We start from the raw sequence: 23192 nt of genomic DNA, 5'->3' as shown, positions 1-23192 counted from the left end.
TACTATCTGAAAAAAACTCCTGCTATCTAGTTTTAAGTATGAGGTGGTATATTATTAAATGTGATTGAAAATCAAAGAAACACGTGTTATATTGTCTACTACATGTACATTTAACTGTTAATTATGACCTGGCTAGACAAGAAATCATCGTTTGTAATAGGACAGAACGCATTATAAGATGAACAAAGATGAAACAGATGGGAAGTTTGATGATATATATTACAAGTACACTTCATTTGAACTTCTTAGAACATTCAATGATATTGTTATGCTATCTATATTTGCCGTTTATCATTTTTGCTTACTAGTATTTGATTTTCAATTTACTAGGTAATATCAAATGTAAGATGACGCAGGAAATACATAAATGAGACAGCAAACCAACAACACAAACATGAATTCTTCAACAATAGGATAAATTAAATAGGCCAAACTCTGTATCTGCCTGTTTCTATAAAATGGGTAAATAAATTGGACAGAGACAACTAGAGATCTGAAACCATCAAACTATTCTCAGTATAGCGTAAAACAGTAAGGTATGACATAGGACAACTTCTCGCGTCGTTAGGTTCTGGACATTTTTGGTTTGTCGCAACTTCGGAATTCAGTAAATGTGTTTTTGAAATTAAATGTGTAAAACCCTTCCTTTCACAATAGTTAGCACTTATGAATGCCTGTTTGGTGTCTGTGTTGAAAACTTATATTTTCATGATTTCGTAGTTTATAACTTCTTTTCAATTTGTGTAACTAAATATGTTTAGCATAAAAACAACGCAGTCAGATTCATAATTGTTTTTTTAATTTATTTATTTACACGATAACTAAGGCTCCAAATTTTACACAAATGCATCTATTGCTCCTTTAGACGGGTCATTTGAATTAAGCTGTTGGTGATACTGATTCATTTCTAGCATTCATAAAGTTTAAATGATATATTGTCTCATTTTCAAGATAATGAGATTTTTAGATATCATAACATGCTCTTTTATGGTACTGACGAATTCCTTGAGCACCATGTGCAAATCCATCATATGGGTTCACGATTGCACTTTTACGTTTAGCAGTAGATCTTCGGGGTTGGTCAAACATTGCATGGCTGCTGAAATAAAAAAACCTAGTATTGTTTAATTAGTTCTTTAGGATTCAAGTTTATAATATGACTGCGGTAATAAAAGATTTAAAAATTAAGAAACAAATATTGAAAAATAGGATCCTCTCAATATTGTTTCATATAATGCTATTTAATGAAACTACAGTGTTAAATATATATCATTATTTATTGCTAGACATAATCCAAAGATGCTCACAATATTAATATTGGCAGCAGAATTCCATCCTGATATTTAAAAGAAGCTATCTAAGAATCATGACTTTTTATCATTTGTTATTTGTTTGAAACTAGGTCACACTAATTATCAGTACTTTATTTGTGTTTTTAGTGTTTCTGTTACTTGATTTTCTTGTTTAAACCCGATCTGGTGAGTTTTACATGTGTGGCATGGTTAAGGCGAAGAAGAGGTTGGGGAGCCCGCAAACATGTTTTACTCCGCAATATTTTGTTTATACTGTCTCACGTTAAGTGTCTGTAATGCCGTGAATATCGTATGTAACTGTGTATCATATTTTGCTATTTATTTTGGACAGAAATTAGGGTGATGTTTTTCTAATTGGAATTCCTATACATTGAATTTTGTCGCAGCCTTTTATATCTTGCTAAGAAATATGGCTTTGCTCATTGTTGAATGTTGAAGGCCTCTTGATGACAAATAGCTGCTAACATCGACGTCATTTGATCTCAGGTGGATAGTTATATCATTGGCAATCATATTGCATCGTATTTTAACATATTACTACATTGTATGTGCGTTCTTATGTCCTTTTGTGTTTCAAATGGAACGATTTTTGTTAATTTTGATATTAACTCTTCATTATACACGACAAGAACTACATAACTGAACCATGTCGAACATGAACTTAACCATGACACGAATGAACCAAACCATGACACAGATATTTCAGTAATTTTGAATTGATTGCAAAAGTAGGTAATTTTCAGAATAATTGACCGCAGTGTTATATCACGAAGATATATGTGATGAAACAGACTGTAAGAAAATAACTTTTTTGATGCACGATAAACCAATTAGCAAGTTTTAAATTTTGACATACGCAAGCTTTGTTCTGTGTTAAATCATTAACCATATGATACAACTTGTGATGTACTAACATATTTACTTCATACAAAGGTACTTACCAGCTTGAATTAATGATCAGAAGTTCCGTTTACAAAATATCCCAATGTTTACATTTTTGCATTGATTGTCATCAAAAAGACTTAACACCGTCATGTCAAACTTATCCAAACTATGACAAAATCACTGTACTAAACGCTCCTCGATATGACGACCTTACTACCCGTGTATTATATCGTGACAAATTAACGATAGATAATAAAATACATGTAGCACAAAGCTAAATAGAATATTCCCGGGTAAATCTATCATACTTATGTAATAACTAAAATTTACGAGGAGAACGAAGTCATACAATAGAAACTTTACTAAATTTATCATTTACATGTAAAAATATTAGTTATATAACAAAGACGTTATTTTACATTAATCAGGTTATATGTTGAGTCCACATTGAAAGAAAACAATAATACAGGTATATAAATTTGGGATACAATATAATGCGACTGTAATGTTCAATCTCGTGCAAATCTACCTGGTCAATACAAAATATGAATTGACCGCGAAAACACAATGGCCAATCAGATACGTAATTTAAAGTAAGAACCTTTTGAATATTCATTAACTGAATATATAGAGTAAAGCGTAGATTTGGATATAGACTATAATGTTCCTTTATCAAAATTCAAGAGTTAAATGTTTATAATATATACAATTTATTTAAAGTACTTTAAAGATATTTTTACTATTATTTAAAATACGTAAAAATGACACTACTACATTATCCCCTCTGTCGAAGAAAATGACTTCCATGTCATTGTGTCTTTCTCCACTCTTATGACCTTTTCATCCTCGTCAAGCTGTTTACATTATCAACTGTTTTCAATAATCTTGATGATAGCCCTGGACAATTCCATCTTTAGACTTCTAAAACGTCCTGTTTCTGCCTGTCTTTCTAACCAATGTATTTTTTTCTAACCAATCAGGTTTAGTAGTAGCCTGCTTTGCTGTAGTAACATTATCTTGCAGGTACTTCGGTGGTTGTCGGTTTCTCTGAGGTCTAGCAAGTGTGGTAGGTGACGTGGTGGTGTAGGTAAGTATCTACGTCTTCTTTCCCTAACTGGTTGTACTGTTGTAGTTTCATCATCTGTGGGTTCATCTGCCATTTCATCTAGAGATGGATCATCCGTCAACGCACTGCCATTATCTGATTCTAAAGCGTAAGCTTCAATATTCTGACAAGTCGCTGTGGGTTCAACATCCTCTGTTCTAGGGATAGGTTCTTCGGCATTTACTGTCTGAAGGTAAATCATCGTCCTCTACAAAACCATTAACCTGGCTACTACCAACGTCATCATGATCGTCACCCATGTCGCTGATAGTTACATCATCTATATTAAGTCTTTCCACCATATCTGCTTCACTGTCAGTGTTGCTAGGTGTACTCCTTCCTGTCTCTATTATCCAATACAGACTTGGTCGGTGGTCGTCTAGACCTCTGCGGTTTACGCCTCTGTCTATGTGCAGGAGTGTTCTCAGACTCATCCGTTTTGGCAGAAATCCAATTGGAAGTAAAATATTGCGATGAAGTGTCTTCTTTCTTCCAGTTCCGTTTACTTCCTGGACCACATACACTGGTTTGTCTTTGTTAGATTCTGGTATGGATCTTCTTCCCACTTGTCAGGTAGCTTATGTTTCCCGTGGAAGGCCAGTATCTTTACTAGGACTCTGTCGCCGGTTTGTAAGATGGCTGATCTAGCTCTCTTATTATAGTTGTATGTTTGTCTATCTTTATTAGACAATTCGTGAGTGTTTTGATGCCAACTCGTATATCTTTCAATCTTTTCTGTGCGGTTTCAATATACTTCGTTACTGGTTGCTTGTGTGCATTACCAGGAAGGTTGAATGCGATGTCAATAGATAATCTTGGTTCTCTACCAAACATAAGGAAGTAGGGCGAGTATCTGGTAGTTGTCTGTCTGGTGCAGTTGTAAGCGTGTACCAATCCAGTGTGCTTTCCAGTCTTTCTTCTACGTTGTTTCCAGCGTATCTAAAATACTCAGTAATGTTCGATTGAAACGCTCTGTATTCCCGTTGTCCATAGGATGGTAAGGTGTAGTACGTGATTTCTACATGCCTGTTATGTTACATAGTTCTTTAATGATATTCGATTCAAAGTTGGCACCTTGGTCGCTGTGAATACGTTCTGACAATCCGTAATGTACAACAAAGTTGTTGAAAAATGATTCGGCAGTAGTCTTTGCTGTTTGGTTTTTTTGATGGAATCGCTAAGGCATACCGTGAAAAGTGATCAGTAATGACAAGAACATTTTCAAAACCTCCTTTTGATCTTTCCAGTGACAAGTAGTCCATACATACTAGTTCAAGTGGTTGGTATGTTTCAATGCTAACTAGTGGTGCCCTTTTATTTGTTGGTGTTTTTCGTCTTATGCATCTGTTGCATTGTGTAATCCACTGATCTACATCTCTTGTCATCCCATACCGTACAAATCTATCTTTTATAAATGACAGTGTTTTATCTCGTCCTTGGTGGCCCATGTCATCGTGAAGTGCTTTCAGTACTCTCTGAACGCAAGTTTCTGGTAAAACAAGTTGCTTAACTGTTTGGCAATCAAGTGTAGCTTCTCTGAATAGATCACCATCTTTCAGTTGTAACTTATCGAAGTTACTGATGAACCATGTATTCTCTGATGATCTTTCTAGTTGTTCTTTAGTTGGCTTGCGGTGTTCGGATACCCAGTAAATCCATTCTTTCACTCTGTAATCACTATTTTGTTCTGATTTGATGTCAGCCAAGTGCTGTGCTGGTAAAGATGTATCATCTACGATTGCAGTAGTATTCAATGATAGAGTATCAACGAAAGGTTGAGTATGCTGAAGATTGCAGATGGCTTTTACAGAAGAAGGATCTAAGTTGGATGGTTTACGTCCAAGTAATTCAGGCAATCTCGATAAAAAATCAGCATGGGCATTCTTGGAACCTGGTCTGTACATGATGTTAAAGTTGTACGATGCTAATGCTGCAATCCAACGGTGACCAGTTGCATCTAAGTTGGCTGATGTTAGCACGTATGTTAGAGGATAGTTGTCTGTTAATACTGTAAAGGTGTTTCCATATAAGTAGTCGTGGACTTTCTCGGTGACAGCCCATTTTAATGCCAAAAATTCTAACTTATGTACTGGGTAATTTCGCTCAGTCTTACTGAGTCCTCTACTGGCGTCAGCTATAACACGCTTCTTGTTTTCCTGTTCTTGGTATAATACAGCTCCTAAGCCTTGCATGGATGCATCAGTATGTAACTCAAATTGTTTGTTGTACCGTGGAAAACCAAGTATAGGTGGTGAAGCTAGTGCTGTTTTGAGTGTTTGGAAAGCCTTTTCTTGAAGATCTTGCCATATCCATAATTGACTGTTTGTATCTCGGAGCTTTGATGAACTTTTCGGTGGAGGCATTAAGTCGGTGAGCGGTCTTGCTATTTTCGAAAAATCTTTAACGAACTTTCGGTAGTATCCTACAAAGTCAAGGAAGCATCGGACTTCTTCTGGTGTTGTCGGACGTGGCCAGAGGTTACCGTGTCTATCGTTGCAGGATCTGGTTGTAAACCATCTTTGGATACAATATGACCAATATATTTGACTTTCTCTGGAAGGAATGAGCATTTCTTTGGTGATAGTTTAAGATTGCTTTCTCTTAACCTCTGTAGTACTTTCTCTAATCTGACCAGATGTTCCTCGTAAGTATCGGAGAATATGATAAGATCGTCCAGATAGATAAAACAGATATCAAGATGGAGATCTCCTAGTATCTCTTCCATAAGCCTCTGATACGTCTCTGGACTGTTGACTAATCCAAACGGCAGGCGATTGAATTCGTAAAAACCTAGTGGGCCGACAGTGAAGGCTGTTCTCTGCTTGTGGGACTCTTCTATCTCTACCTGATGGTTCCCACTCTTCATATCAAGTACAGTTTATAGCGTGTAACCTCCCAGAGCGTCTAGTATCTCATCGCTGCGTGGCAAAGCTTAGGAATCCTTCACGGACCTTTGATTCAGTTGTCTGTAATCAATACACATTCCCATCCTTCTTTCGACAAAGTACCACATTAGATGACCCAGGTGAGTGAGAACGTCGTATTATTCCAGCTGTGAGTAGTTGTTGTAGATGTGTACGAACTTCATCAAACATGGCTGGTGGTATACGCCTACGTCTCTGCTTAAAAAGTGTATCATCAGTTAGATCTATTCTATGACGAACTACATCTGTATGTCGGTGTCTGACATACAAAATACATCTCTATACTGTCTAAGTAGTTGTTTGCCTTTTTCTAACTGTTCGTTACTGAGTACGTTTGTTGGTAAGTGAACGTCGTTCAAAACATCATAATCTGTACCATCTGGTGTTTCTATATCAGCAATTGAGACAGGTTGCAGCTCAAATAGGATAGCGTTCGGTGAAACCGTTATGGTTCTCGTTGTAACATTACTGATATGTACAGGTAATAATCTGTTATCTCTGTATTGGTAGTTGGCAAGTGTTGGAGCTATGTCTAAGTCTGTAGGTACTGCTGCCTTGTGTGTTGGTTGAAGTATTACACAAACAGGGTGGTACGGCAACTCATGGTCCATATAGCCTTGAAGCATGACAGTCTTTCCCTCTGCGCATATACTCAATGCTAGCCTGTTGTTTCTCTTGTTGAGTTCTTTGTCTCTGAGTAAAAGGCATCGAAACGTCATATACCATGGAGTGATCAAGTTGGCGTTTTGCAAAAATCTCTGACCAATGCGTTGTTTTACATCATCCATTGCTCTATGCAATACGTTAGTTCAAAGTATCAAAGGTACAGTCTTGTTGTAGTTGCTATCAGGGACTACCAGTAGAAAACAAGGTTGTGGTAAATCTGATGGTGATGCTCCAGGTAATTGTAGGTCGACAGTCATGTAAAAATGATACGGTAAGTTCTCTCCATCAACACTTTCAATGTGTAGAATACAGTTAAGTGTCTGTATAGCATGCTCAGGTAAGTATTTTCGATGAAATGACTCGCTGACAGTGCTAAATGTGGAACCTGTATCTAATACAGCTGTAGCTTGAATACCATTTATCCTAACAGTAAATTCATTGGTGTTACCTAGTAGTTGGTCAGTGACATCTTGTGTTGACTGTTGCTGTTGGTATGCATATGTTCTATCTTCAGTGTTGATCTGCTGGAAGTTAAAGGCTTGTCGTGAATGGTATAATCGAATACGGCAACCAATGGCTATGTGATCAAGTCCTCCGCATCGAAAACATACGATAGGATCTCTTGTTGGACTAGGAGTCGATGCAGGCGAGTAGTTTTTGTTGGCTTTGTTGTCAAAGCCGTTGTCCCAGTAGGGTCGTTGTCTATGTCTACGAAGATGGCGTTTCTTCTTTGGACAATACTGTTCCATGACTGATTAGAAGAATGTAGTAGCCCCCTTACTTAAAAAATGCCAACAACAAAACAGAAAATAAAAAACTAAATACTTTCACTTCCAGAAACCTATGTCTATAAAAGGTGTTTCAAAACAAAAATGTTATAATACAACTATACACTACATAACCACCACACTAGAGTGTCATAATTAAAATAAATCAAAATGGTAAATTGTAATCAATAACTAATACTCAATTCTATAATTACTGAAATACGCACAAATTAAATCAAATACACATGAGTGTGCATTGATCAATAAGTACATGTACTACCAAATATTAAAATGATAGAGCATCATATGCAAATGAGTGCACCTCAATCAAATTTTATTTGTAATTGAATAAATTAAAATAATTCAACAGTCACTAATTTCAAATCTATTTAATCAAATTAAAGATTTTTAAACTCTGTCTAAGTTCAACACAGAGTAAAGGTACTATATACTAAAACTGTATACGATAGTGTTGCTTTTTGTATAAACTGTACTGTTAATGTGTAAACATATAAGTCAATAAATGCTACAAGTACATCTGCATTCTTATAAATGTAAACAATCAATCACCAAGTAATGTTAATGTTCAAATAACAAACAAAAAATCAATGTTCCAATGTTAATGTTAAAGTGTGAAAAGGTCAATATGTCGGACGTCCACAAAAAAAATTCAAAGTTCAGAAATGTATGTATGAACAATGTCAATGTGTAAAAAAATGTTTAAGTGTAACTAAGTTCAAGTCAAACTGTGATATACCAATAACATATGTATGTTTGCTATCTATCAATGTGTGTTGCTGCAATAAGTAAGTGTTGGTGTAGCAATACGATATAGTAATCGACCAATATATGCTATCTAACTAAAGTCTTCTTTATGTAAACAAATTAATGTATGTGTAAAAAAAATTTTTTAAAGTGTGTAAGCAAACTATTCCAGTATACAATTATAATATATATATAAGTAAAAAGCCTACCTTATATGGGGACGAAGTCCCCAATAACAGTAGAATTTTCAATAAAAAAAAAATAAAAAATCGGGAAAATTTTCCCGAATTTTTGTACTAATGAACTCAAAATCGTTCAATTTTTTTTGTCGCGCTTTTGAATTTTCGGTTTGCGAAGAAATCTACTTCCGTTTCCGGTATTGTTTGCATGAGACTTTGAATAGAATGTATATTTATCAGTCGAAGAAAGAAACTTAATACTAATTCATTTTAAAAAAATTGTTTGTTATAAAATAAAACGTTATCTGATGACAGCGTTTCTTTGTTTACATTGAATATGACGTCATAACTTAAATAACGTCACAACTATAATCCCTAACAACAGAACCAAAATCGGAAACGTTACGCTATTTCTGTTTCTCTTTTTTACATGTTTGATTTTTTTAAAAAATTCATACAGACTTCGTCCCCATTCACAGGTAATGCCTACCTCATATTAAAGCTAAGTTACTTTTCCAATTCCAATCTCAATAAATAATAATTAATTTAAACAACAAATGTTCTATTTTAAATTAAGAAAATCAAAAAGTCTAAGTTACTTAAAGTAAGTTCCGGTTTCACAAATCACCATAACTGGAAAACAGTATAAAATGTTAATGTAAATAAACACATGTGGAAATCAACGGATGTAAAAAATGGCACTTGCATCTTCGGACATCTGCGCATGACAGATAAACAAACACCACGTGGTCTCATCTGTCGTCTGCTTCGGTGGTCAAACACACATACTAGTACCCTAATCCGACTGTGCCATCAATCTAAAAAACTACGTTGGGCGCCATTTTGTAACAGGGTCGATTCTTGGATAAAGATATAACAACTCTGTTTAGGGTTCGGATGATTTAATACCAGTATAAGAAATAAACTCTGAAATAACAATATCACAATTATAAATAACAGTTCTATTTTATAAAACACAAGTATCTTAAATTACACATTATCACATATTTGGTAATAGTAAAATACAATGATCTTTTTTACTGTGTACTGCACTACGATTAGATATATTAGGCAATCAATGAGTTGATGTCATGTGTACTTTTATATCTAATTGTGTACACTACTTAAGAATGGAACCCTTGACTGTAAATAATATACTATATAGTGTTTACTGGTTTACTTTGTGTACGGTACAAAACTAAAGTTAAAACTGCAAACATAACAATAAACTAATCGGAACATAATATATTGTTTGTTCTTTACATACAATTACATTACAGCAATCTTTAAATTGTAAATACTATTTTTATAAAGACTAGTTAAGCCAATATATTACATATGCCTAAAACCGCATATTTAAAGGGAAATAATCCATAACGTTTTGTTCACAACATTACATAATTAAAAATTCATTGACTCTTACCACTTTTGGAGTGAGTTTTTACTGGCAAGGACAAGGCACAGTTCACTAATACATTCTCTACATAATTACATCAATGGAGTTCTAAAACCAAAATGCAATCATAAACATTCGGACTCGTAAAATATTAAAATATACAATATGACAAAATAACTCAAGATCATTCTTAGGTATACTTATATCATTACAATGCATAATATAAGTGTACTAATAAATATCAACTTTAACACTTTTCCTTATTTTGTCTAATATGCCGCCATTTATGAAATATCAATTATCTATGTCAATAATCAAAAAGCTATGCAAATTATCTTGTACTATATTCTATCGTGACAAATTAGCGGTAGATAATAAAATACATGTAGCACGAGGCTAATCAAAATATTCCCGGGTACATCTATCATACTTATGCAATAACTAAACTTTACGAAGAGAACGAAGTCATACAATAGAAACTTTACTAAATTTATCATTTACATGTGAAAACATTAATTATATAACAAAGAAGTTAACTTACATTAATCAGGTTAAGCCGTGTTCACATTAACCTAAACTCGGTGTTGTGTAAGTGTAACTCACACGTAAACTATACAAAATTACGTTCCCATTGATAAAACTCAATGTTTACATGTAGTGTAAAACATGTTTTGTCTATATGCAGTCGATACTCGATGTAGGCCTTGTGTAGATTAAGTGTACACAAAACTAGGCATTTAAAACATTAGTTTCACCGTGTATATTTAAGGAAGAAACAATTTTTGAATAAAATTGATATTTATAACAATTATTGATAAAGTTCTTTACAGAAATATTTGTCTAATAAAACTTGATATATTTATTTGTTTTTTTTTTTAACTTAATGTAGCTTTATTAAGCCCTGATCAAGACTCAAAGCAGCATCATTGCCGAACACATAATTCATTTGAAAATTAAGGTCTTTCCGAATCGACTTGACTTGACAGAAATGTTTGCCACTGGTCTTTACTTAAACAACGATTCATTCATAAATGCATTACTTAAAAAGTGTGAGGGAAATGTATTGTTTGTCTAGTAAATGTATCTCGGATCCGTTAGATTACCCTGAAAACTAAAAAAAAACCAAAACATTACCCCCCTTTGCCAAATACTTCTTGGAGAAGAAATACCATTTGAAACAAACAGAAAAGATAGGTATTTATAGTGATCCCTAATATATCATTCCTTCTTCTCAATCAATCTCTGTACCGATGTAATGCATTGGCTTTATGAGAATAAAAATATGTATTATTCGCCTGTAAGCACGCTGCTGCAGCGTAAGTTTTCTAATGCCTAATTGAGACATCTTTATTATTTTTAAACTACTGCAAATCATCAAAATGGCTTTTATAAAGAAGTAACCACTTACCTTAAAAAGGAGGGGAGGGGGTGTATTTTGTTAATTTATTTGAGCCAGAAATGTTTCCGCGGAAAACGTTTTATTCCGGGGTTTTTTTTCGATGCTGGTAATCATTTTTTTTCTTCAACATTTACCACTATAATGTATGGGGAAACTCTTCTTTTAGAATATTTTTGTATCATCTGTAGGACCTTTTTTTTATCCAATTGGGTTCGGAATATTTCCATCGATCTAACCCCCCGCCGCCCCCCCCCCCATTTTAAGTCAAATTGTCGTTCTCTTACTGCTAGAAAAGTTGTCCGAAAACTTTTGCATTCGGTTCTACGTAATGAACATTTAAATGACATAGAGTTTACAAGTGTGAACAAATCTTATGTACAGGTAATTAAACAAGGTGTATAGATGTGAACAAATTTAATGTGAAACCAATGTCCAGTACATTATACTAATTGAAAACAAGTTTACTGTACATGGCGTTTGATGTGAACACGGCCTTATATGTTGAGTCCACATTGAATGAAAACAATAACACAGGTATATAAATTCGGGATACAATATAATGCGACTGTAATTTTCAATCTCGTGCATATCTACCTGGTCAATACAAAATATAAATTGACCGCGAAAACACAATGACCAATCAGATATGTAATTTAAAATAAGAACCCTTTGAATATTCATGAACTAAATATATAAAGTAAAGTGTAGATTTGGATATAAATAATAATGTCCTTTATCAAAACTCAAGAGTTAAACGTTTATAATATATACAATTTATTTAAAGTACTTTAAAGATATTTTTACTATTATTTAATAGGCGCAAAAATGACACTACTACATAAGTACAAAATGGATATTCCTTCTGGAACTGTAAAACCTACAAGACTTTCAGTTTATATTCGTGAAAGGATAAGTGTAAGAAGATCTCGCAAAAACATTACTGAAGTTAGAAATGAGTTAATACGATCAGATAATGTTCCAGTTTCTAGAAAGGGTTTTAATGCATTTCTACGACTTTTCCGTCAGAGGGGAAATTTTTTATGTGAATCGATATTTTTCCATGTAACTTTTGAAAAAAAAACATAAGATCTGCTATTTAAAGCTTTTGAACCGATTTTTTTATTATTAATAAAAGTTAATATTTCGAATGAAAAGTGTGTTTGATTTGTTACGGTTTTAGAACTTGTAGAATACGTAAAATATTAAGATAACAGTCGTTTTAACAAAATAAAAAAGGTACACGAAGTTTATTTTATAATTTACACAATAAGTTAACGCGAAAAGTAAACCCGCATTTACTTTCAAGTGCACGTAAAAATACACTTGTGAAATCTGTAGAAAACGCCCGTTTTCTATTAAGTGCCCGTAGAAATACACTTGTGAAATCTGTAGTAAAAGTCCGTTTTGTTTCAAGTGCACGTAAAAATAAACCTGTGAAATCTGAAGTAAACGCCCGTTTACTATTGACTAAACGGACACAGAGTAAACGCGCGTTTACTCGGGTAGACATGAGACATTTTCATTTTGACCGCGTTAACGTAATTATAGTAAACGCAAAAATTGAAGGTAACTTACGAAATATGCGCACGCGGCGTTAACGTGCGTTTACTTTATAAAATGCTTGGTCTGCATCTAACTGTACGTGCACATGTATAAATTGAATATATTTTCTATACTTTGTAATATATGAATTTGATTTTTCTAGATTTTTTAAACCTAAAATGGATAAACTTTCTATTACAAGAAATCCCAATCCTGTATCATCAATTAAAAGAGTACCATTTTGGGGTTAAACAACTTGCCGCTTACATGTAAACAAATAATTGCGCTCTTGTGACCTTATGATATTAATGGGAACATTAATTTGTATGTGCATATTCGGTGTGTTCACATTTCTCAAACATTTGATAATTAGACTAAAACAACATTAATGATTAGGGGTCCACTTTAGGACTGGCATCTTGATATTTACATGTAATTCACCTGTTTTAGTTCTCAACTAAATTAATGATAACAGGGGTATTTTTTTTTAAGATTGATGGCTAAATATTAACAAAACAGACTTTTCTTTCATAATACCTGTTTTTTTCAAAATGTTCCAAAAAAGTTTTCCAAGATTTCAAAATTCGATATAATCAAGCACAAGTGAATTTTACTTTGTTTTCATATTTTTTTTCTCTATTTTCCATAATGTATTAAAACTAACAATGTATCTATCTAGAATAAACAAAAATGCTTTCTATATTCTGAGAGCTTTTTGGGATTTACAATATCTTATGTCATTCAGCATATATAAATGTATCAGACGCTGCTTATTATCAAATATGTAGTATATTTAAATTTCTTAGTCAGTTTTCATTAATTGTCCAAAGCATACGTGACAAATCGAGAATACTTCTAGCTTCAACAATTCAACTAGCCAGTTCCAACAATTAAACACCCTACAGTTCACGACGTGATGTACCAAATTTGTATTCTCCCCTTTTCATGGAAAAAAAGTGAACAGCTTGCGATGACTATATATACGTACATAACAACGTTGTGTATTGTTTTAGATTTGGATATCTACATTTATGATACATTTAGTAGTAAATACAGTAGTTTTGAATATTTGATAAATAGCCTGCTGTTTAATCCATATTGCGCAACTTTGATGCGCACCCTTTATCGCATACCCTTGATCACATCCCTACCTTTTATTGCATACCCTTTATCACACCTTTACCCTTAATCACACCCCTACTTTTTTTTTTTTTTTTTACATAGTCAGTTTTTATTTATTTTATTTATTTTATTTTTTTCTTAAGAAATATTTCCCCTCAAAATAGGTACGGTCATTCGGGCGTGACGCAATTTATTGAATGACGTCATTGTTTGGTATGTACATGTGAAGTCAAAAACGTCAAGTTTTCATATTTTTTGGGACACTAAATGCAACTATAAAAAATACAAAACACACGAAAAAATACAATAATAAACAAAATATTTTTAAAACAACAGCCCGCAAATTTTAAGGTAACCCAGGTGCTTTGGATAAGTAATTGGGCAGTTCTTTTAAGGCTTTTAAAACAAGACAAAAGTAGAACTGAAGGTAACCCAGTGAACAGTTCATATAATATAACTCTCCTGTTGAAATATATGATAAAGCGTATAAAACATGGCAAAATCCGTATCACATGCCGTATCACCCTCGACAAATATCATCCCTCGGACCTAAAGGCCCTTTGGCTGATATTGGTGTCTCGGGATGATACGGCATATGATACGGATTTTGACATGTATTATTCTCTATGCAACACGAATACAAAAACATATCAAGTAATATAATAAATTACTAAAATGACGTGCAGTCAGTGACCATTACGATTGTTCATGTAATTTCAATAAAAAAACAAAATTGAGATTATTTCTTGATAAATTGTCACAGTTGAAGGAGAGATGTTTAAATTATCATTGTTTATTTATGGATTATTTTTGAAAAAAAAGTAACTACGTAACATGTTTTGGTTATATTCAACCAAAGATATATGAAAAACCAATTATTGTAAAAAAAAAAGCGTTTTGTTTATCATTTGTTTATGTTTTGATACAATATTTTAGTTTATATTCTTCTGAGGCGCTCCGATTGAGTTTACAGTTTCGCGCACGTTTGACATGAGTTTTAAATTACATTTTGATTATAACTGACTCATTTCAATTGTTAAATGTATATGTACATGTATTTGTTCACTAGTTTCAAACCGTTGCTTTTTGTTATAAAAAAGCAGAGTGGTTGGTCTGCAGGTATGAACAGGTTAACAAATTAGAAACTACATACGTATACAATATATAAAATTGAGAATAGAAATGGGGAATATGTCAAAGAGACGACAACCCGACCAACGAGCAGATAACAGTCGTCTGCCACCAATGGGTCTTCAACGCAGCGACAAAATCCCACACCTGGAGTTGGGATTCAGTTTGACATATATACAAATGTGTACTAGTTCAGAGAAAGTGGACGTAATACTAAACTCAAAAACATATAAATGAACTAAAATTAAAAAAAAACATACAAGACTAACGAAGGCCAGAGGCTCCTGACTTGGGACAGGTGGGGTTAAACATGTTTTGTGAGATCTAAAACTTGTGTTGTGAGATGTTTTGTTTATATCATGTATATACATATCGACCAATGATATACTTTTCCTAATGATATAACCAATGAACTACGTGAAGTAATAATGTTTTGTTAGTCTGATTTTGTTTTTGAGTTAACAACGCAATTTATGCACGCGGCGTTAACGTGCGTATTTAACTACGAACGACTTTCAATACTAGGGACATATACATACGGCTGAAGTTTACTAATTCAAAATTAAAAAGCACTCAACCTTTTTTATGATATCTATCAGAGGAGTAACAAAGATTTTTTGCTGGTCAGAAAAAAGTAAACTATAGTTGATTTTGATTTTGATTATACTTGTAATTAAAGGTAGGTATATGTATACAATATCTTCACGAACAATGAAGAGTAATACAATAAAATAATCTTATTTTCCGTCTACGCCTGTATCACGCTGCTCAGTCGTTCCTTCATTCTCGTATCACAGCTAGAGACGAGAGCATACATTATCAGCGACGTCACAATGTTTGAGGAGAAGGTATCAGTGACGTCACAATGTATGAAAAGACGTTATCAAGCTTGCTTTCGTCAAGCATAAAACTCTCTTAGGGAAGAAAAAACGACCAGTAATAGAACGATAAACAGATAATCGGGTCTACTTCGCATAGATATCGTAAAATATCAGCCGCTAGACACAATGTGAAGTCTTTAGCTCCTTCGCTTCGCTCACTCGCCAAAAAGGTTTACATTGTGGCTCGCGGCAGATATTTTACGATATCAATGAGTAGAAAACCCGATAATCTTTACTTATTGTTCAAATAATTATCTTCTATCTACATCTTTAGTTTCCTGATCTGGACAAAGGTATAATACTTAACCAGAAAGGCGTTTAATTCTGTTGTACAGACTATATGGGAACACTTCATGTAAAGTGTGTAACGTTTCTGAAACAAAAGAAGGGTTTCTATTGGAAAAAATACACTTCGTTCTGTACGTACCATTTTGACTTATTTGTTATAAAATTATGATAAATTATATTAATTTGCATATTTTACATAATGAAGTGGTTGTTTTTACCGGATCGTAAGCTGAGGTATGTTATTTGGATTAAGAATATATAAATTTTGGATATCAGATAAACGTTCTCATATCATATTTCAAATGAAGCTTTTACCTACTTTTTTTATAGGCCATTATTAATGTCCCAATAATAGCCAAAATACCACCAATTATTCCAACCACCGATTCAGTCATTTCAACTAAAATTAAAATGAATAGATACGTTACTGCAATTCGACTATTATTAACCCCACGAAGACTATACATTAAAAATATCATGGGTATACATACATGTATGGTATAATGGTAGCAATGAACATAGAAAGAGACACGAAACTCTGTTCTGAATACAGACAACACTATTGCATCAACATGTAGAAGATAATAGACGTACAGAAGTCCACAAATCATTTCAGACTATTTGAGAGGTTCGCAAACTAAAGTATATCAAAAACCTCGTAACAGTTGTTACTCTCTTAGAGACCTCTAATATATTGAGGTGTAATACCACCAAATCATGATACGCCACATCCGGTTGCATACGAAAGTAGTTCTAAAAAAATATTCCCTTGAATTTGACAGTTGTAGAAAATTAACCCTGCATTTCAATGCACTTAAATTTTTCTGAGTCATAAACATGTATGTTGGGTGTCTGAAAGCATCATTCTTTTTTTATTTGATGGTCTTATAAAATATTTTGGAAAGTTAAGGTTACATAGTTGCCAAAGCAGGTAACCAGTAAATAACCTGGTAAAAATGTGATTGTTTACTTCCGGTGCAGGTTACTTTCTTATATGCAATGAAATGTAGTGTGAAATTTTCACTGTAGCACTGGAAAGGATTAAACTTTATTCATGCAAAGTATTTCTTTGGTTGAAATAAAGGTAAATTCTGTACATTTTTTTTAAAGTACCAATTTAACAAAGACTAATAGGGAAAAATCAATGGTGGTATTACACCTATTTAGGGAAACTACATGTGCACTCGTGACCTTATTGTACTTTCATTTTTAAAAGTTATTAATAAACCAGTTCATACATTGTAAACATGGACTATTCGGAATGGATTGAGACACAGAAAGCACGTTTGAGGTAAAATTGCCTTGAAATGGGGGTTTACGGGTGTTTTCTAAGTCAAATGGGTGGACAGACAAAGCTGTATTTAGTTTACTGTGTTAAATTTTAAATAATACCCTAACAGTTTTGTTTATACAACATGTGAATTTTTTATTTCAGTGTTCACATGTTCTGAAGAGCATTCTGTTGAAAAATCTTATATGTGAATTGGTCTGCAGATGACACTTCAGCATTAAAGTAAGTATCAACTATCATCATGTTTTTTGTGTTTTTTTTGGCCGCAAAAGTTTACAATTTGCCATTGTGCCATCTACATTTTGCACAGACAATAAATCATCTAAACACTTATTTGCCCTGGATTTATACACATCAGAATCCAGTCTCACATACTTAAACTTTATAATTCTTACCAATTATTTTTTGTACCAGCATTCCAAGGGACATAACCCTTTTTAAAAACATTTTGAGGTATTTTTTATTACTCTTTCTCCCCATTTTCTAATGTAAAATACAAGAAAGTGGACACTTTGTGTAAATCTATTAGAAATATACTGTTATGAGTAAATAAAAAGACTTTGATACCAGTAACAATAAATGGTTGACTGAAAGGGAACCGTTATTTGTCACACTAGGCGAACAGACTAAAAACTCGAGTTACACATAAGGGCTTCTAGAAACTTCCGTGTAGACTGTTAACATTTATAGAGACAGTTCTTTCAGCTAAAACACTTTAATTATTGATTTAACATTACATTTATATCATTTTTGTGGGGAAATAATCACATTTGTTTTATTTTTTAGACAAAAGATATCAAGTTTTGATGAAAAAGGAAGGAAGGAGGAAAAATGGACCAAAACAGACCAAAACAGACCTTCAAATGAACTCTAAAAGGTGCAATAAAATTGTTTATCATCTAAAAGTTGTCTTTTGTATTCTATTTAATTGTTTGAATGCATAGATCATGAGTTTTTGATCAGATATTAGTCAACACTGCATTTTATAATGATACACTGAAATTTGGATTTGTCGAAGAAATAAGACTGAAATTGCCGTAGGATATGGCCTTACATTATAGTGATTTTCTCTGAAACTATAGATCTGACTGAGACAAAACTTGGCAGTTATGCTTGAAATAACTTGCAATTGGAGGGAAAAAAATTACATTAAGTTTATTTGACATTTAGGTGTTCTTTAGGTGTAATACCACCAAATCATGATACGCCACATCCGGTTGCATACGAAAGTAGGTCTAAAAAAATATTCCCTTGAATTTGACAGTTGTAGAAAACTAACCCTGCATTTCAATGCACTTAAATTTTTCTGAGTCATAAACATGTATGTTGGGTGTCTGAAAGCATCATTCTTTTTTTATTTGATGGTCTTATAAAATATTTTGGAAAGTTAAGGTTACATAGTTGCCAAAGCAGGTAACCAGTAAATAACCTGGTAAAAATGTGATTGTTTACTTCCGGTGCAGGTTACTTTCTTATATGCAATGAAATGTAGTGTGAAATTTTCACTGTAGCACTGGAAAGGATTAAACTTTATTCATGCAAAGTATTTCTTTGGTTGAAATAAAGGTAAATTCTGTACATTTTTTTTTAAAGTACCAATTTAACAAAGACTAATAGGGAAAAATCAATGGTGGTATTACACCTTGAGTCATGTATGACGAACGACAAGAAATATTCATAAATAACTTTTATAAAACCACCCAAAACCAATCAAATAGGACATTCAGAAGACTATTTAAGAGTTATAATTCCAATGTAAGGTTGGTTACATGCGGATATATAGATAATATATACAGGTAAAAATATGAATTTGGATGACGTAATATCATTCCTCAATTGTTTACCCAAAACGGGGTTGAAAGTTATATCCGAATTGCTACCACGAATTATTTGAATAATGAAAGTATTTCGTATAAAAGGAAGAACATCCGAACACACGTTACGAATTTGTTCTATTTGTTTGGAATCGATGTTGGTGTCTTTGTAAACAGAATTGAAAAATTAATTCTATCTTTACAATCAGAACCTGATAAGTAAAACTGTAACTGATGTTTCATTCTTTATGCATGTTAATTGGCATTTTGCAGTTTTAGTTTCATTCTTCTCGAACGATTGTTAAAGTAATACTGTGTCTATGCTATTTTATTTAAAATAAAAGAATAAATTACCTGACGTGTTTCCATTTTCGTCTGAAACAGAGAAAAAAAAAACATGCAGCTAAATTATCAACTGCTGGAATGAATGAAACGCAAGTAAAGAAAAGCAACTTTATTGAAGAAGAATTTCGAATTTAAAATAAGATCTGAAGAGGGACAAGACAAAGATTGAATTTTAAAGCAGGCTAAACCATGAGTATTGCCAGTCAAGTGTTTATCATTGAAGGTTATTGATATCTTAATTTTTTTTAAATGTAATGCTCATAAAAAAAATATAACAAAAATAACAAACTCATAGTCAAAGGTTAAACGGGAAAAGTTTAAGTTAATCGATACTATAAAGGATTACTAACTTTTTAAATGTTGATCAAATTTGTATTTTATTTGACCTAACATAGTTTTAATTCGAGCCCCACGGTCGAGTAAAATGTTCACGAATCGTGCATCTAGCGTGACAAATGATAAGTCTGGGTTTAAACCGGTTCCTTGACAACAGAAAATACTTAGCATAACGTTCAAACAACAGGCGCATTTACAACACTAGCAACAATGAAAACATAAGATTGACAACACGAAAAAACACAAAAAATCAAGATAAAAATCGTAAGTACTGAACAAAAGAAAGAAGAACAGCGAAAAATTGTCATTGCACATTCCGATTCAATCTGCATGCTTACAGTTTAGGAAAAAGTCTGACGTTTAGAAGCAAACTATTAACGACAAATCAAACTGTAAATGAATAAGCCACACTTAAACATGAATATAATAGACAAAGAAATAATTATTGTTTTTGTAATTTGCCTGAATTGATGTGTTGTTATTGAAATAAATGTCCTCATCTAAATTTTAGTAAGTATTTTTGAATTTTGCTTTTTACTTTTCAATTACTCCAATATCTTTTTTTATTATTTTTTGTTTACATACGAAAGGTTTTTACTAGAGAACCAATGAAAAAAATCCTGTAGACGAAGCACGCGTTTGGTGTGTTTAATTATAAGTTTGGTATCATAAAAGGGATGTTTTTTTCAGTAGCTGCTTATATTTGCCATCAGCATGATCAATATAGCAAACAACGTTTTATTTATTACTGCTTAATATACTTTAGACTAAAACTATTATTCACAGAAAGCGAATAAAAAAATTCAATGTTACATGCTAATCCCGTATTTTGAATATATAGTACCAACAGTCACTCGTCAGTAAAACCATCAAATACAATTTTTGATAAAATTTTAAAAAAAGTTTTGTACGTTTTGTACATACCCAGGTTATGAGGGATATGATTGATTTTAGGAAAACACTCTCGTCAATATTACACAAAACATGTCAAAGATGACAGAGGTATACATGTAGTTCCTACCTTTTTTAAGGTTCTAATTCTAGTTTTTTTTGTTTTTCAAAGTTACATATTAAATCGATATCCAGTCATCCAAATTGCGAAAGATATCAACAAATCAAAAACGTTACACAAACTTTTTATTTAAAATGGGTCTTTCAAACAACGAATGAAACATTGATAAAGTTAACCGATTATCTGACCAATAAAGTTGTATCTATATTATATTTTTCTTTTGACTTTTGTCCATTGTGTTGTTTCTCTTCGGTTTACGATTTTTGATTACACATTGGTATCTCTACTAAATTTTTATCAATAGAACTTGTCATCATTGCACGCAAGTACCTCAATGTGTTTGTCTCGACATATTCTTGACGGGTCGAATACACCATGGCTTTGACAGTATTATTTTCACCATCTAACCAATTAATAGACGCATATATAATAAATGTAGGCCAAGGTCAAATGTCCTAAATCGATGGAAAAGAGACAAATCAAGATAACCAACAAATGGTAAGATTATTACATGAACTTAAAAAGGAGCCAGTCCGGTTACCTCTACAATGTATGTGTCTCCTGCATTTAAATCCATAAGCTTGGAAACGTAATTTTGCCCCAAGTTAAGAACAAGATTCACGAGACAGATAGATGGAGCGAAGGGTAACTTAGTCTTTCTGTTGGTGGATATTTCTAGATGAAGCAATTGAAAACACATTTCTACTCCAATTGTACCCTAAACATTGTGTTGCATTGTTCATTTGTAAAATCGTCAGAAGAGTCTGAATATAAATTATATTCCTAGTTAAAAAGGAAAATAAAGTGTCAAAGAAAACAATATAACTTGTAGATATATTGACATTCATGTCAATCACAACGTTATGCGTTTTCAGTATAGAGTATTCATATCATACCCACATGTACAAAGAACGTCATACCTTGTGATTGATCTAAGATAGGTTCAACTGAAAAAGAAAAAGAAAACAAAAATTAAAAAGTCTTGTTTAAATATTTGTTTTGGACTGGACTGTTTTTAATCAACAAGCTGAATATATTTTTGTGATGATTATATTTAGTATTTTCAATATAAAAATGATTTATGAAATTTTAAGAATCGTTTATTATTAAGTAATTAAAACTCAGCAACCAATTAATTAGAATGGTGTGCTACTTTTTTTTTTTTTTTTTTTAGATATAACGACATGAATGAAAGCTTTGCACAAAAATAAATTTCGTAACCTACCTATTAAATTTGAAGGTAAGGCACATGCATCTCCTGCTATGTTTATTGCACAGCATCTGTATTCGCCCTCCATGGATACACTAACCTCATTTATGATTAGTGAAGGATAATTGGCATTGACTCCATCAATTCCTACTTCACCATTTCTGATTAAGTGGGGTTTTGCTGTACGAGAGGTATACACTTTCCAATACACGGTTTGAATTTTAAGAATTTCACTTTCTATCATACAGTTGATTGTTACAGAATATCCTTTTGCTGTTTTGTACTTTTCGTGTGTTCGCTTGACAATGGGAATACCTTTTTTAAGAGATAAAAAAAAAGTGAACCGAATGTTAATTTTTTGGCAACAGTCAGTACCATTTTAATATAAATTTAATGTTTTCAATTAACTGAGTATTGGGGTATGTATTTCAACTTTGTCCGTTTAATTAGATAATTTAGATTTGAATTTGAAAATGTTATAAAACGAGGTAATGGAAGTTAAAAATATTTCAAATGATTTTATTAATACGATAATTGTCACTGTATAGGTTTAGCAATCAATAAACATTTTAGTTTTAAAAATTTTCATCCCATCACCAATTCCTGAAATCTTTTAATAGTTTTAAACGTATTGTATTGTTCAGAAACTTAAATGGGCATTAGAAACGAGAAATATATATATTTTTTCAATCATTAATGAAAGTGAAATAATAGAATAATAATTTGCTTTTAGCAGCCACTTTGGTTTAATTTTGTCAAAATAAGCAAAGAAACATCGCTGATAAATTATGCACTTGCTAGTGAATAATTCGACCTCATTG

General features: G+C 32.6%; 1 protein-coding gene and 2 long non-coding RNA genes across 5 annotated transcripts in view; 1 reads left to right on the top strand and 2 right to left on the bottom strand.

Annotated features, from left to right (window-relative positions):
* LOC143074571 (neuroglian-like) overlaps positions 1-23192 on the bottom strand; it is a 69256-nt gene that overhangs the window by 7386 nt on the left and 38678 nt on the right. For 2 of the 3 annotated variants that reach the window (XM_076249963.1, XR_012977939.1), the window contains 4 exons: positions 22387-22686; positions 22082-22108; positions 19823-19843; positions 16683-16763 (listed from right to left, as the gene is read on the bottom strand). In XM_076249963.1, coding sequence (XP_076106078.1) covers positions 16683-16763; positions 19823-19843; positions 22082-22108; positions 22387-22686 — 429 coding nt within the window. Of the gene's footprint in view, positions 1-16682; positions 16764-19822; positions 19844-22081; positions 22109-22386; positions 22687-23192 lie in introns of those variants that run through there. The other variant, XR_012977940.1, reaches the window with a different exon arrangement.
* On the bottom strand, positions 783-2422 carry LOC143074570 (uncharacterized). The gene is made up of 2 exons (XR_012977938.1): positions 2255-2422; positions 783-1099 (listed from the first exon to the last, which is right to left on the bottom strand). It is a non-coding gene; the product is annotated as an uncharacterized LOC143074570 (long non-coding RNA).
* On the top strand, positions 17255-18559 carry LOC143074569 (uncharacterized). The gene is made up of 3 exons (XR_012977937.1): positions 17255-17447; positions 17799-17876; positions 18441-18559. It is a non-coding gene; the product is annotated as an uncharacterized LOC143074569 (long non-coding RNA).

This window comes from Mytilus galloprovincialis, chromosome 5, assembly GCF_965363235.1.
Source record: "Mytilus galloprovincialis chromosome 5, xbMytGall1.hap1.1, whole genome shotgun sequence".
NCBI lineage: Eukaryota > Metazoa > Mollusca > Bivalvia > Mytilida > Mytilidae > Mytilus > Mytilus galloprovincialis.
The sequence above is the reverse complement of the archived record's forward strand: the minus strand, read 5'-3'. Positions and strand labels throughout refer to the sequence as shown.